At 44.7% G+C, this 13,222-nt stretch overlaps 2 protein-coding genes across 2 annotated transcripts in view; one reads left to right on the forward strand and one right to left on the reverse strand.

Moving 5' to 3' along the window:
* On the reverse strand, window positions 1–9,662 carry fbxo46 (F-box protein 46). Its single transcript, XM_042063061.1, has 2 exons — window positions 9,524–9,662; window positions 1–2,622 (listed from the first exon to the last, which is right to left on the reverse strand). Exon 2 carries the CDS (start codon window positions 2,509–2,511, stop codon window positions 373–375), a length of 2,139 nt encoding a protein of 712 aa, XP_041918995.1. The 5' UTR covers window positions 2,512–2,622; window positions 9,524–9,662; the 3' UTR covers window positions 1–372.
* coq8b (coenzyme Q8B) overlaps window positions 9,634–13,222 on the forward strand; it is a 19,057-nt gene continuing 15,468 nt past the window's right edge. Inside the window, exon 1 of the mRNA XM_042063062.1 lies at window positions 9,634–9,735. The gene's annotated coding sequence lies outside the window, so the exon portion shown is untranslated. The remainder of the gene's footprint in view (window positions 9,736–13,222) is intronic.

Below are 13,222 nucleotides of genomic sequence, written 5' to 3' on the forward strand. Positions count from 1 at the left end.
TTTCCACCAGCCTCCATTTATTCCTCCATACATGTGCATTGGCCTGCCAGTTACAGGTGTATGTATGTGTGTGTTAGAGAGTGACGTACTGCTAAGAAAGAACTCATACAGACATGATAGCGAGGTTAGACAGAGCTGAGAGGTGGGAAGAGGAGGCAAACCAGACCCTCCAACATTACTCTGGCATTCTGAGGTACAAACAGGACAGGCAGGATGGGGGAGACGGGGGGGCAGCGGGAGAGAGAGAGACGAGGAAGAGGCGGGAGCTGGAGGAGGATGATGATGAGAACCCCCAGCTCCCCCCTTCCCCAATACGCCCTGCCTCGAACCAAAAAAATCAGCCCGTCACCCCCAAACGCCACCCCGGGCCCTTTACCTCCCGTCGTCTCGCTTTGAGCGTGTTTGCACCAGGTCGCACAGCTGCACCCAATTGTTGTCATGCAAGCCCACGCGGCAGCCCGGCGTGTCCTTGTCGGTGCGCCGACAGCACATCCAGTAGGAGCGTCCGTAAGGCAGGTCGTGGTGGTAAGGTTTGGGGTGCCAGCGGCAGAGCGAGACGTCGCCGCGCTCGTACTGCCGCTTGCACTGCTTGCAGGGGTCGTCGCGGTACTGCGGGTCCTGGTTCCAGCGGGAGTCCGTGGCGCGCACGCCGTACGTCTCGATGAGCGCCTTGAAGTCGTGGCACGTGCACTTGAGGGCGGCGAGCGAGCGCGTAGGCAGGTAGCTGAAGATGTTGACCATGATGTGGTCGGGGAGCGAGAGCATGTACTGCCGCGGCTCCAGCAGCCGCTGGATCTGGAAGCGGATCTCCAGGAAGTCGTGCGAGACGTGGCGGTAGAGGCGGCACAACGAGGAGGACGAATCGCCGCCCGTTCCGTCCTCCACGCCTGGGAGTGGCGAGTCGGGCCGCTCAGCGGCGCCGACGACTGTCCCGTTAACGCCACCACCGCCGCAACCCGCGGCTGACCCACTGCTGCTGTTGTTGTTGTTAGCACAGTCCAAAGAGCACAGGCCGCCACCGTTCACACCCATGCCCTTGACCCCGACTTCCTCGTCGGGGGTGGGCGGTTGCAGGAAGAAGAGCTGACCGGGTGGGGGGTCCTCCGACACGTCCGACGAGCTGCCCCCTCCTCCCGGCTTGGCGAAACACACCGTCTCCTCCTGGACATTCTCTGTGCTGTCCTTACCGTAAAAAACGCACTGGTCCACCGCACCAGTCACCACCACCTCCACGTGGAAACCAGTCACGCGCTCGCGAGAAACATTCTTCTTCTCCGCAGGGACGAGGTCAGGGTTGGGGTCCGGGGTGGCGGAAGAGGCCGACGGGGGCCGGTCGGGGTGCCCGTCCCCCAAGCCGTCTCCCTTCGGGGAGCCAGCTAATAGGAGACTCGGGTCTCGAGAGGAAGGGCTGACCAGCTGGTACAGGTCGCAGGTGATCTTCTCTTTGGACCGCGCGCCATTCTGTGCTCCGCTTGACCCGCAGCTCATGAACATGCAGCGGGGGCGACCGGCCGGCTCCGACTGGGAGCGAGAGTCCAAGCTGGACACTCGGAAGGCAATTCGGACTTCACCCCTGCCGTGGGCCGCCGTGGGAGGGGCGCCCGCAGGGGTGGCGGGCGCTTGGTCTTTCGCGGGTACATTCTCTGGCACGCCCTGCTGCGACTCGTAGTGCGCCACGGCCTGGGCAACCCGCCGGGTGTCATTCGGCTGCTGCTCCAGCTCATGCTGCTGCTCGTCCAGGTCACTGCTGGAGTCCGGCAGAGACAAGGCGTCCTCGGACATGTAGACCAGCGGACCGGTGTCCGAGTCGGAGCCTGGGGGGACGGCGTTCGACTGGGGGTGAAGGTGAGGGCTGGGGGTGGTGGTGGTGGTGGTTTGCCCTTGGACCACCATGCCCTGTAGGGCCATGGCTGTGCGCTGCTCCACCAGAGCCACCATCTCCGCCACGGACAGCAAGTCCGTCTCGCTGACACCCCCGAGGCCATCATCCACAAGCACCGCGTCGGCAGGCGAGGTCTCGTTGGGGGCCCTGGTGGGGGGGTCGTACGACGAGCAGCGCCGCCGCCGCTTGGCCTTGGTGCAATCGGTGGCCCAGTTGCCCTTCACCTTCATGGCGCTGGGCCTAGGCAGGCCCGTGCCGCTGAACTGGTGCGCCACGAAGAAGGCGATCTTCTCCTTGGTGTTGCCCGGCTTGATGACGTACCAGGTGTCAAGCAGGACCCGGCCGTCCTCCACTTGCGTGGTGGGCGATGGGGGGGCTGGTGGTGGCGGTGGCGGCTGCATGTTGTTCACGGCGGTTGGAGGGGTGTTCTCCGTGCCGGCGTCCTCGTCATCCTCTGGCCCGGACCCGACGCCACCGTCTATGGACGTTCTGCCCGCGGCATCTGCCTTGCAGAGCGAGGGGGCCGGTCCATTGCCCCCCGTGCCCCCTCCATATGGTTTGTTCTGGGAGTAGGTGCCGAAGGGGCGCGGGCACCACAGCCGGATGTGGGAGAAGGTGTCACGGTTCATAATGGGCCCGCTAGGAGCATATCTGCGTCTCTACGCTGGACGGCTGCAGAAGACGTCGCCACACATTTTCATTCACACTTCTCAGCTTGCAGGCACCAGTGGATCTACAATCTGTGGGGTATCAACAGATAAAGGAAAATTAAAAATGATGTACTTCACACAAATGATGAGCTTATAAAAGTAGTCTTTCTGTAAAGACAGAACACCATACTGAACTAGTGAGATATTGGAAAACATTTCTCTGGCAAACAATGTCTAGTTTCGGAGAGAATGATGGAATTGGGAATAGAACCCCCATACATGGTTCTATTCCCAATTTCCATATGCTGTCGGTTAACGGCGTTACTGCAAACCAGAGATTAACATTCTTTTTGGTCTAGCAAACATTGTAGTTTTTTTCACATGCCATTGCAACAACTAGTAACGTTACAAAAACTACAATACCACACAGGATCTAGCTAGACTGGAAACAAAACGGTCACGCCGCACACACTTGTTTGGGCTTGCAGTGTTTCCTACAGAATTGAATTCTATTTGTGGTGGTAGGTTTGCAGAATTAACTTGAATGCAAAGAATCATTGTGTGGTGGTCAGTGTTGATATTATGGTGGGCCGCCACAAATAAGTCAATGTATGGGAAACACTGGGCTTGCAAGCCGGCCAAAGAGTGGTAAGCTAACGTATTAATCGCGTGCCACCAAAGATTTTTATTTTATTTTACGGTCACTTGTTCTGTTATCAAAAATCCTCTTTGAACGCTACTATTTTGACCCTTTGATGCACCGTTTCTTGTCCTCTAACTGCCACAGACACTTCCTAGCAAAGAGTCTAAGAACTTTGCTGCCTAGTAGACTTCTGCCTAGTCCTTCTCCTGTAGTCATGGAGATAATAAACACCAACGCAGTTCTGAACTCCCGGTCGGCTGAATGGTGCTTTAAATTGCTGTGGACACCGATGCCGACATGAGTGCAGTGCACTCTACTTTCGACATTTAATATTTGGTTGGCGCCGCTCCATAAAATCCATTGTTCATCCAGTGTTTGCCAATTAAAAACTTCGGCGTTGATGTGTGTGGCAGGTGACAATGAACCATAGACTGTATAAAATAGCAGTGAACTCATGCCGGCGCCGGTGTCGGCTTAGTCGACATGGAATTAACATATCACCGAAGCCCTTCAAGTTTAAGCTTTAATCTAGCATACAAGCTAAACATTGTTTAGCCTACACTCACACTGTTATGTGAACTGAACATGGAGATATGAACTAGGCTATTTCTGTTTGTTATGCACTTCATTGAAATATGTTGTAGACCTAGGCCTAGGCTACATTTTGAACACTTGTGCATAATTCTCAATATGAAAAGTTCCTTATTTTCAACTAAACTCAAAGATAATGAATCATTATATGGAGTATTTTCTGTTTGTTATGCCCTTTGTAATGTGTGTACATTTTGTGAATGCACTTCTGCTGTAGGCCTAGCATTTATTTCAGTTTATATCTGCTATATTTCTGAAGAATACATTGTGTTGCCTCAGGTCTGATGCACATCTTTTGAAATTTGATTTGAAATAATCAAATAGACCTTAGTCTTAAAATGACCTAGTCTTAAAGTTAAGTTAATAAAGTAACTTGCTTTGCTTTCATTTGAATCCCAAATAAAGATACACTGGTAATAAATGATTTTGTTAATATGGAATTCTGGAAAGTTCAGAAATGCAAAATAATAGAAATTTAACCATGTGATAAAATATGTGATTAATTGCGATTAACTATAGAAATTCAGTGAGTAATCCCGATTAAAAAAAAATGAATCGCTTGACAGCCCCAACACACACACACACACACACAATTCCACCATAACGAAAATGCGAATGTAAGGTGTAAATGCACCATGCAGACAATAAATCTATTCTGATTCTGCAGGCAACACGGCTCACATGTTTCATCACAGGTTTCTGTAAACATAATATATAAAGTGTGATTTCAACACTTAAAGGTTTTCATGGTTTGGGACATTGGGAAGCGAGTCCAAGAAGGAGGATTAACGACTTATCAAAACAACAGCACTAAAGCAAGGCCCATAAGAACACTTTTCCCTCCAGATCCACAACACAGATCTGGAGGGTTTCCAAGACTTACTCAGCAAGCTTATCTGACCAACTCAAAAATTTCAATTAGTGCTTAATTCTTAATTAGTGAAACACCTCATAGAAAGGATCAAAATACAAAATGTAGATAACGAAAATAGGTGCACACACAAGAATAGCCTACACTCGTATCTTTTCTACAGATATTAATAGCCAAATACAGATCAGATGTCAATGCCCAGGGTGTGTAAGCCTTGGGTATATTTTTAAACTGAAAGTATGTCCGGTGTACTAATCAATTCAAGCTCCAAGATAGAACTTTTAGATATTCTAACACTAGATGTAAAACCCTTCGATATACAACTCACAGCAATGTCAAAAGGAGACTAGGAATTCTTCACCCGGTCAGCAATCCCATCAGCATTTCTCCAAAAATGGCTCACACAACAGACAGGCAGCCAATTTGGAATCAATATTCCGTTACATTCTCTTTGCTGCATGGAGGCAAATGTTTGGATGGGAAGGGGAGAGAAGAGGAGAGGGGAAGATGGGGAGAAACCGCTGACGCTAATCCCACGATGGGCTTGAACCGTTTTCAGCTCCTCTGCTCTACCCACTGTGCAAACGTTGTGATTACAGAACCCACTGCAGAGCTTTTAAAGCACCATGGTTATCCTCTACGAACAGACGTGTCATCATAGCCCATCAAGACCCATGTTCAAGACATTCACTTATGCGAGCCAGTAAAGATTTGGGAGATGCAACCTATAATAGCCCACGCACTTCAAAATAGATGTTTGTGGGCGTTGGTGAATGTGTGCTTCGATACAGGAGAAAAAGGGGGTGCTCGGCAAATCTGTTTGTGTTTAAATGTGACTGGTGTGCCTCACCCAATCTGCAGTCATTTCATTAGTCAGTTTGGAAATGTGAGAATGATATGACCAGGATGTCCACCAGCCACAACAGAAAAAAGGGAGAGTGATCTCAGTCTGGCACGTCACACGAATGTTGACTTCATCTCCAGTAAAAACCCTTCGGGATGATGATGCACTTTATTTCCTCTTGATTCAAAACAATTGCTGCAAATTACATGCAGATTTCAGCCTTTTGCATAATCCCGTCAAATCCTACCAGAGCTTGGGCTAGCTCAAAATCACTCTATAGCACACTCAGAGCTGCTCGTCTCTCTCACAGGCGGGATCAAGCGTATGCGTGTGGTGACCACACACACACACTCCCCTCATTTCTATAGCTGAAGGCCACACACACTCACTCAGTGGCCTTTCAACTGGTCTGTTCAACACTGACAAAATGTAATCACATTAGGTTATCAAGATAAAACCAAAAAGAGAGAACAGAAGACTCTACATTTAAACTGCTACCACCAGCAAATTCCGTAAGGGAAACTAAAGCCAACATATAGCCTACACCAAGACACACGTGATGCATGCACACACAGAAGCACATACACAAACAGCCAAAGACCGTTCAAAATAGGCTCCACCTACTTTACCTGAATCTCCAACTCTAGGTGGTAATGTAATGTGTGGATGGGTGTGGTGATCAGACGGATGGTTTGTGTCAAAGTCTGTCTTCGAAATAACCACTAAAAACGTGTGAATCTGAACAAAGTCCAAGATTTGCATAGGTAGGGGGAAACAACCTTGTTTCCGGTTCACGGTAGCTTTGTGGCCATGCCCCGAACTCTTCCTATTCAAAGCCAAGTTAAAAATAGTTTTCCATTCGGTCATCTTTAAGACTACAAACCGACATCACAGACAACACCCTTAGCCATATGAGTTGCCCCCATTGCTCCACCAGCACTACACGCTCCATCCTACACGAATCTGCCCCTTTTTTTCAGACAGACTATCCTCCCTTCGCAGAGGTGGCTGGGGCCAGCCCTCCACGCGGCGCCGTGATGAATTACGACGGCCACAGACGCGGTCCACCCCTGTGCGTCTGCACACACAATGCGACCGTCGGTGGGGGAGGCGACCAAAAGCGATGGATACGTGTCCTCCTCCCCACCCCTCGCAACAATGGGCCTGCTGCCGCGGCTTCCTTCATCCCGGCCAGCCCAGATGTAAATAAAGGGCCAGAGCGGAGAGCCTTTTGTCGCCGCAGCAGAGACGACGACTTATGATGAAGTGATTGGTGGCACTTGAGGCATAATGGCAGGAACTGCTCCACACAACATCCCCTGTCTGAGGCCATCTAAAGAGGGGTCAGCGGCAGGGTTTTCATCAGCTTTCATCCAGTGTGACCAGAGTGTCTAATTATGGCGACCAAGTGAGAAAAAAACTCAGCACCTCAACCAATGAAAGAAAAAGCTGGGAGGGGGGGGGCTTGATGAGACAACTGAATATGGTGTTGCATATGTCCCAGTGAACTGCACATTGACAAAGTTAAACCTACAAATATCAGTATCTTCAAAGATGTAGTAGGTGTCCATTAGCAGTGCACTCATTTAATTTGAAAAAAAAAAAAGAAAAAAAAAAAAAAAAAATCACTGAAGGAGAACATAAAACATAACTGAGAACGAGAACAGGACAGTTTCACTTGCTCTAGAGACGGACTTCAGGTGTTTGCCCAAGACAGCAACACTGGCTGAACACATAAGTTTGATTGCTCTAGAGACGGACTTCAGGTGTTTGCCCAAGACAGCAACACTGGCTGAACACATAAGTTTGAGTCATCTTTAGAAGTGAGCAGGAAAGGAGTCTCAGACCATGCAAACATCCCAATCATAATCAAAGTGAATGCTGAATGATAAGGTTACTCATTTCAGAGGTAACAACAGAAAAGTGTACACTGTTCAACCATGCTGAATAGTATGGGTCTGGTCCAATTACCACTGCCTGGTTGTTTTAAACTTTAAACCCTTGATAATCACTCCACATACTGGTGTAGGCAATGGCATGATGTCACCTTTGGGGGTGCATCACTGTCTTTGGCTATTAGAGTTACTGTGGTGCTTTTAATAACACTGACTGTGTTGGAGGTTTGAATTATTGTGTAGAAAAAAACTAAAATACGTTTGACGTAAGTGTTAAACACAATGCAATCGCAAATATAAAGTTACAACTCCTGTTTGCCTACAACGTCGTTGATTGATCAAATGGTGGACTTCGTCCATTCCATCAAGACGCTGAAGTGGCTACACTACAACAGCTTGTTTGAGGCCCTTGGGTTGACTAGATAGCTCACCTGGGGGAAAAGAGATTAGCTAGCCAGCAGAAAGTTATGATACTCGTTGGGACAAATTATACAACCAGCAGGTTTTTACTCGGGATAGTGAAAATCCCGCAGACGACCACTTAAGAAAACTGCCGTCAATATGAATATTTGCCTTTCTACAAAACATTTAACAAAAACACAAATACCTTAACCAAGTTAACTAGCGTCAGTGGGTGCGAGGCCTTGTAAATAATGTTTGGATCACGACTGGGTAGTAGCTTTCCATTCTGTATGCAATATAACGTTGCACAGCAGTGCAAAACACTGCATCCATACCAAACAAAGAGCATGATCATAACAAGTCTGATCATCAACAGATAAGCCAGAGAAGTATTAAGTTACTGAGAAAACAATATTTAAACGTCAACGTTATACATCGCTTCTTCGTGCAACATAGCTTGCCGTCCTGTCATTAGCTAGTTTTAACAGCGTTAACGTTAACTCTACTGGTGGACGACACATGTTGGAGTTAGCTAAATATTCAGGTGGGGGATGTCTTAAGAATAGAGATTATCGACAACTAGATTATTTTAATAAATGCAAAGAACAGTCAAATAGCTTAAGTTAATCTTAGGCGATGCACACGCATTGTTTGCATCAACTAAAGTTACCCTTGCTTATAATGCGTTAGCCAACTAGTCACTAAATTTAGCTAGCTATCGCTAAACTAGCTATACTTCGATAACAGGTTTGTCAACAATAAACAAAACAAAACCTGCAAGTTAAAATAAATACATTTATATATGTATATATTAACGCACCCTCGTGAAAACAATATAGGCTATCAACTTTGATAACTAAGATGACATGCAAACTACAGGCAGAAATCATTGGCCGAATGAGGCAAGAGACGAATGTTAACCTAGCTTCTAACCTAAAATGCTAGACTGCTAACCTTAGCGTAGTGTAAGGATAGTACCTAAGATAGCTAATAAAAAGGCCCCGTTATATGTAGAAATATTGACATATAATTGACAGCTACCACCTTATGGACGTTCGTTTTGTCACAATAAATATGCCTCGATTCCAACAGGCAAATTTACATACACGAAGGCAGCTACACATCACAACATTACCAGTATCTGTGTCCATGCTAGGTTTACTTAGTTAGCTAACGTTACCTAGCTATCGATAACAAAGTTGAGAATCGGGGAAAAAATAAAAAAACATTGCGATAAACGATGGTTATGGCGAAATACAGAGAAGTACAACACTGTCAAGTTAAAATATCGGACTGAAAATCGAGAGGGTATAATTTTGGCATATTAGTTTTAATGCACTCACACAGTGATGGCCTTTAAATTGTGTCATTCTAATCTTTGGTTGTAGCTAGCAACAACACACGTCATTGTAAACACAATTCTCCCACTAACGTTAAGTGCAAAAGGTGGTCAAAGCTGTCGAAACAAAATAACATCATCTAACAAACTACATACGTTGAGTGAGCATCATGACAATCGACTATGTAAATAAAAGTAAGAGAAGATTAACATCAAAGTTAGCTAAGGTTGGCAAATGTCAGTTCTCTCTTAAGTGGTAAATTTTCCGAAAGCTGGCAAACGAATCAGCTAGGTCCCCCAGCTAACTTAGCAAGCTAGCTCAATAGGTACGCAGTGCTGACTCGTTGATAGCCCATGTTAATGTCATTAATAGTCTCTTCTTTCATGTAATTGTTGTCTTTCTTACCAAAAAACAATCCTTGGGTAAGTTGTTGTTGTCTCGTTTATGCGTCCAGAAATGTTTTTACTCGTAGACGTGTCAATAAACTGAATCCTCTTCCCTTTCAGAGCACCAAACAAGGAAGGAATCCGAACAAGGATGTCGGGTTGCAGGTATCAAGCAACCTAGCCTGTTAGCTTTGGCTAAATCCTTGTTAGCATGAACGTTAGCTACCTGCGGTACGTATCTTGATTAAGCTAACGTTAATCCATACTCAAATTGGATGCAGTCGAGTTCCCAACATGAGAAAACGCGATCGTAAATCAATCATTTGTGTTGAGTACTTGTTTCAATTTGGGACACTTTCAGATGGCTTATGGCTGAGGAGGCAAGTACAGTTCCTAGGTTCCCTGCATAGCTAACCATAATAGTCAGCCATGAGAGACTAGTCGAGCAAGGCCATCTTGTTGACAGGCAGCTGCATAAGGCTGGCAACCAATAGCAAAGCAGACTCGATGGCGTGCCCATATATGGTTTTCACTTGCTCCCCCTCTCTTACCCCCACCGCCTCCTCCCTCCGCCCTCTCCCACCCCCGAGCATGTGGGGTTGCCAGATTAAATGATGAAGGTCTATTTCAGCAGTGGTAAAGTGGTGAATTTTGCACGAAAATGTACCCCAAAACGCGAATCATTCTGTCTTTATTTAAACAAGTGTATTGCAGCATTTGGGATTGAACTCTTTCACCTCAGTATCCTAAAACCATAGGCCTAAACAGGTTGCAAAGCCTAGAAAAAGATGGAATGTGTGTGGATGTGTGGATGCAGTATAGTAGCCAAGCTGATTCCTGGTTCTGCTCCATCAGGACCTGAACCACCAGATACCAAGACAAACTGTCTTTGCTCACTCATGATTATAACCCATTATCACCAGATTTGGTCAGTGCAAAAATGTATGCAGTGGAGTAAAGAATAAAGTGTATTTATTTAATAATGCAAATTGCTTTGATGTAACCAATTGAGAAATCTAAAGTAGATTAACCTCAAACTAAATCATGGATATGAAATGCAATAAAGATAACACAGCCATATCTCTATAAAGTTTGGATGAAATCTGATCTGTTTGCAGTGGTTTAAAAATTACAGGTTTCTCACCACTTTTATCACATCTTTAGGTTACTAAACTTGTTGATTTTTTTTTTACGTTTAATGCCATTTATACAATGAGAATGATAATATTAGGAGTGGGAAAGATGTTAGTATAGATTGTGAAATAGTTGAGGAGACGCCACAGTCAGCATTATTCACCTCACTGTGTGTTGTCTCAAAGTTTATTGTCTTGAGTTTGAAGCTGACTCTTGCCTGCTTGCTTTTTCAGGCTGTGTTTGGAAGTCTTTGAGTGAGCATAATTATTCCTTTGGGTGGGTTAATTATATTGGTAGTGTGTATTGTGTCCTCTCCTTTCTCAAAGGCATTGCCAGGTATAGCGACCCGAAGTCTTGAGTCAGCAAAACATCACTGAACATTCACAGCATTGTGTGGTGAAGTCTGTTACTTCATCCAAAAGCAGATGTGCTCCCAACTCACTTCACAGAATTTTGGAAATTATTTGCTGACATTTGCATTTGTAAAAAAAAAGGGCCAGATCCATTTGTCAGGTATGGAAAAAGTCATGCAGATGCTGAAAAAAAGCTTATAGCCCTTAGCTTAGGTAACCTATGGCCTCTTCTGTATACTGGCCAGTGGCCACCCTCACTGACCTGTATTGTGATTTTTAGTAGTCTGTGATACATGGAACTCTTATTTTAAACATATTCCAGTAAAAATTCTGTGTATAATACACTGCTGGTAACACACAGGCACCAGGGGAATAAGGGAATGTGTAATTAGTACACAGTGATATTGGAAGGAGGCAATTAGTCTGTTCTTCCAAATCCAAACTGATGCTGTTCAAGAGGCATAATATGGAAGTGACAGCCCTAAAACATCAGTTTATTTATTTTAGAGAACTATCTCAATTCATGCATGTCATTATGTTGAGATAATGGCATATTTTCATCCAACATAATAAAATGAATTCAATATTTTAGTCAACATGTGTGCTGATCTGCAAAAAGGCCTTTTCTAATGTGTGCAAGCTTATATGACAAACACCTGTTGAACCATAGACTAGGCTAGTGTTTTTATCCTTAAAGTAAAGGCATTCTTCGTATACCACTGGTATTTGGTTCAACGTGCTAAATAGCTTAGGCTGCCCCAACATTTCTGATGTATTCTCCAGAAAGGCAAGCCTTGAGAAATGATGCACTGATCAACAGCCCACTTCTCATTAATTGCAACTAGAGGACAAATTCTATGGGACAGTAGGTGTAGACTATTATTTTGTTTTCACTTAAAAACAGAATTTTGTCAAGGTCTCGAATTAATTATGTTGATATCACGAGAAAACAGTTGTTTTTCAAGATCTCTAACTAATTTGATATGCATCTGGAAAGCTTTGTTATTTAGAGATAGACATGAATTGATCGACATCTCATTATTCACACTGAGACTGTGAATGACCTCCTGCATTCTAACCTGGCTATACCAGACTGATTCTCAAGAAAATTGGCCTGAGAAAGCTTTAAGATACGTCTTTGGCATCAGTGCAGCCTTTGGTTATGTTCAGGATCAACAGCGCTGTCTGTCTGTTATCGTATAAAGCCTGCCCCAATGCTGAAAGCAGTTGTGATAGTTCCTGGGTTTGCAGTGAATTTTGAAATCACAGTGAATTGGAAAAATTGCCAGGCAGATCTGCAGAGCAGACCAGGGTCGTCTGGACTCACCATGGAAGTATTATAGGCCTAGAACCTGAGAGAGGGAGTACCCTCCAGAATTATTGGCACCTCTGCTAAATTTGACTAAAAACCGGTATAAAAAAATAATCTGTTGGTGATTTATTGTAATCTCACAATGAAAAAAATTAGGAAACATCCAACCTTGAAGGGAAGCAAATTTATTTTGAGATCTGAAAATCTCATAAAGAAACATATTTTAGTTGCTCACAATTATTGAAAAATCTTATAAACAAAACCTAACAGAAACATTTTCCTACCTAATTTCTATTTATTTATTTGTCAACTTTCAGAAGTAGTTCATGACTTTCTTTTTCGGTATGAAAATAAAGTCACACATAGGCTAAATCCTTTAGTCATTTTTCAACATCGGAAAGACAAGAGAATACACTAAATTTAAATAAAAGGAAAGCGTGTTGACATTTGTAAGTCAGAGAATGTCTATGACAAATAGGTACTTTGTTGAAAATGCCTATATTTACAGTTAAAACAATTATTAAAAGGTTCTAATCATCTGGAAATGTGACAAACATGCTTGGACAAAGACCCATGGTTATCTACATGTACAGTATGGAGGATGGTAAGATAGGCAAAACATATATCACTGAGAGTTACAGAAAAAGGTATCATCTTGGGGTCACCAAGTCCCCCAAACAATCTTCAAAAGTGACCTAGCTGCTAATATCCAGTCATTTAATTACCAATGTAAACGGCAGGAGTTACTGAATGGTACAGTGACTTTGTCTGGAAATGTGGTCTATTGTCAGATGAAATGAAAATTCGCGCTCTTTGGCTAGAAACACTTTAGGTGTGTTTGGGAACCTAATTAAGGTGCATGAACACCAAGACAAACCTGAACATTTTCAAAGGAAATCTGTCAATCTCTGCCAAGACA

The sequence above is a fragment of the Alosa sapidissima genome, chromosome 15 (assembly GCF_018492685.1).
Source record: "Alosa sapidissima isolate fAloSap1 chromosome 15, fAloSap1.pri, whole genome shotgun sequence".
NCBI lineage: Eukaryota > Metazoa > Chordata > Actinopteri > Clupeiformes > Clupeidae > Alosa > Alosa sapidissima.

Bases quoted from the DNA above. Each gene is read 5' to 3' on its own strand.
- fbxo46 (XM_042063061.1), bottom strand. From the start codon at position 2,511: ATGAACCGTGACACCTTCTCCCACATCCGGCTGTGGTGCCCGCGCCCC.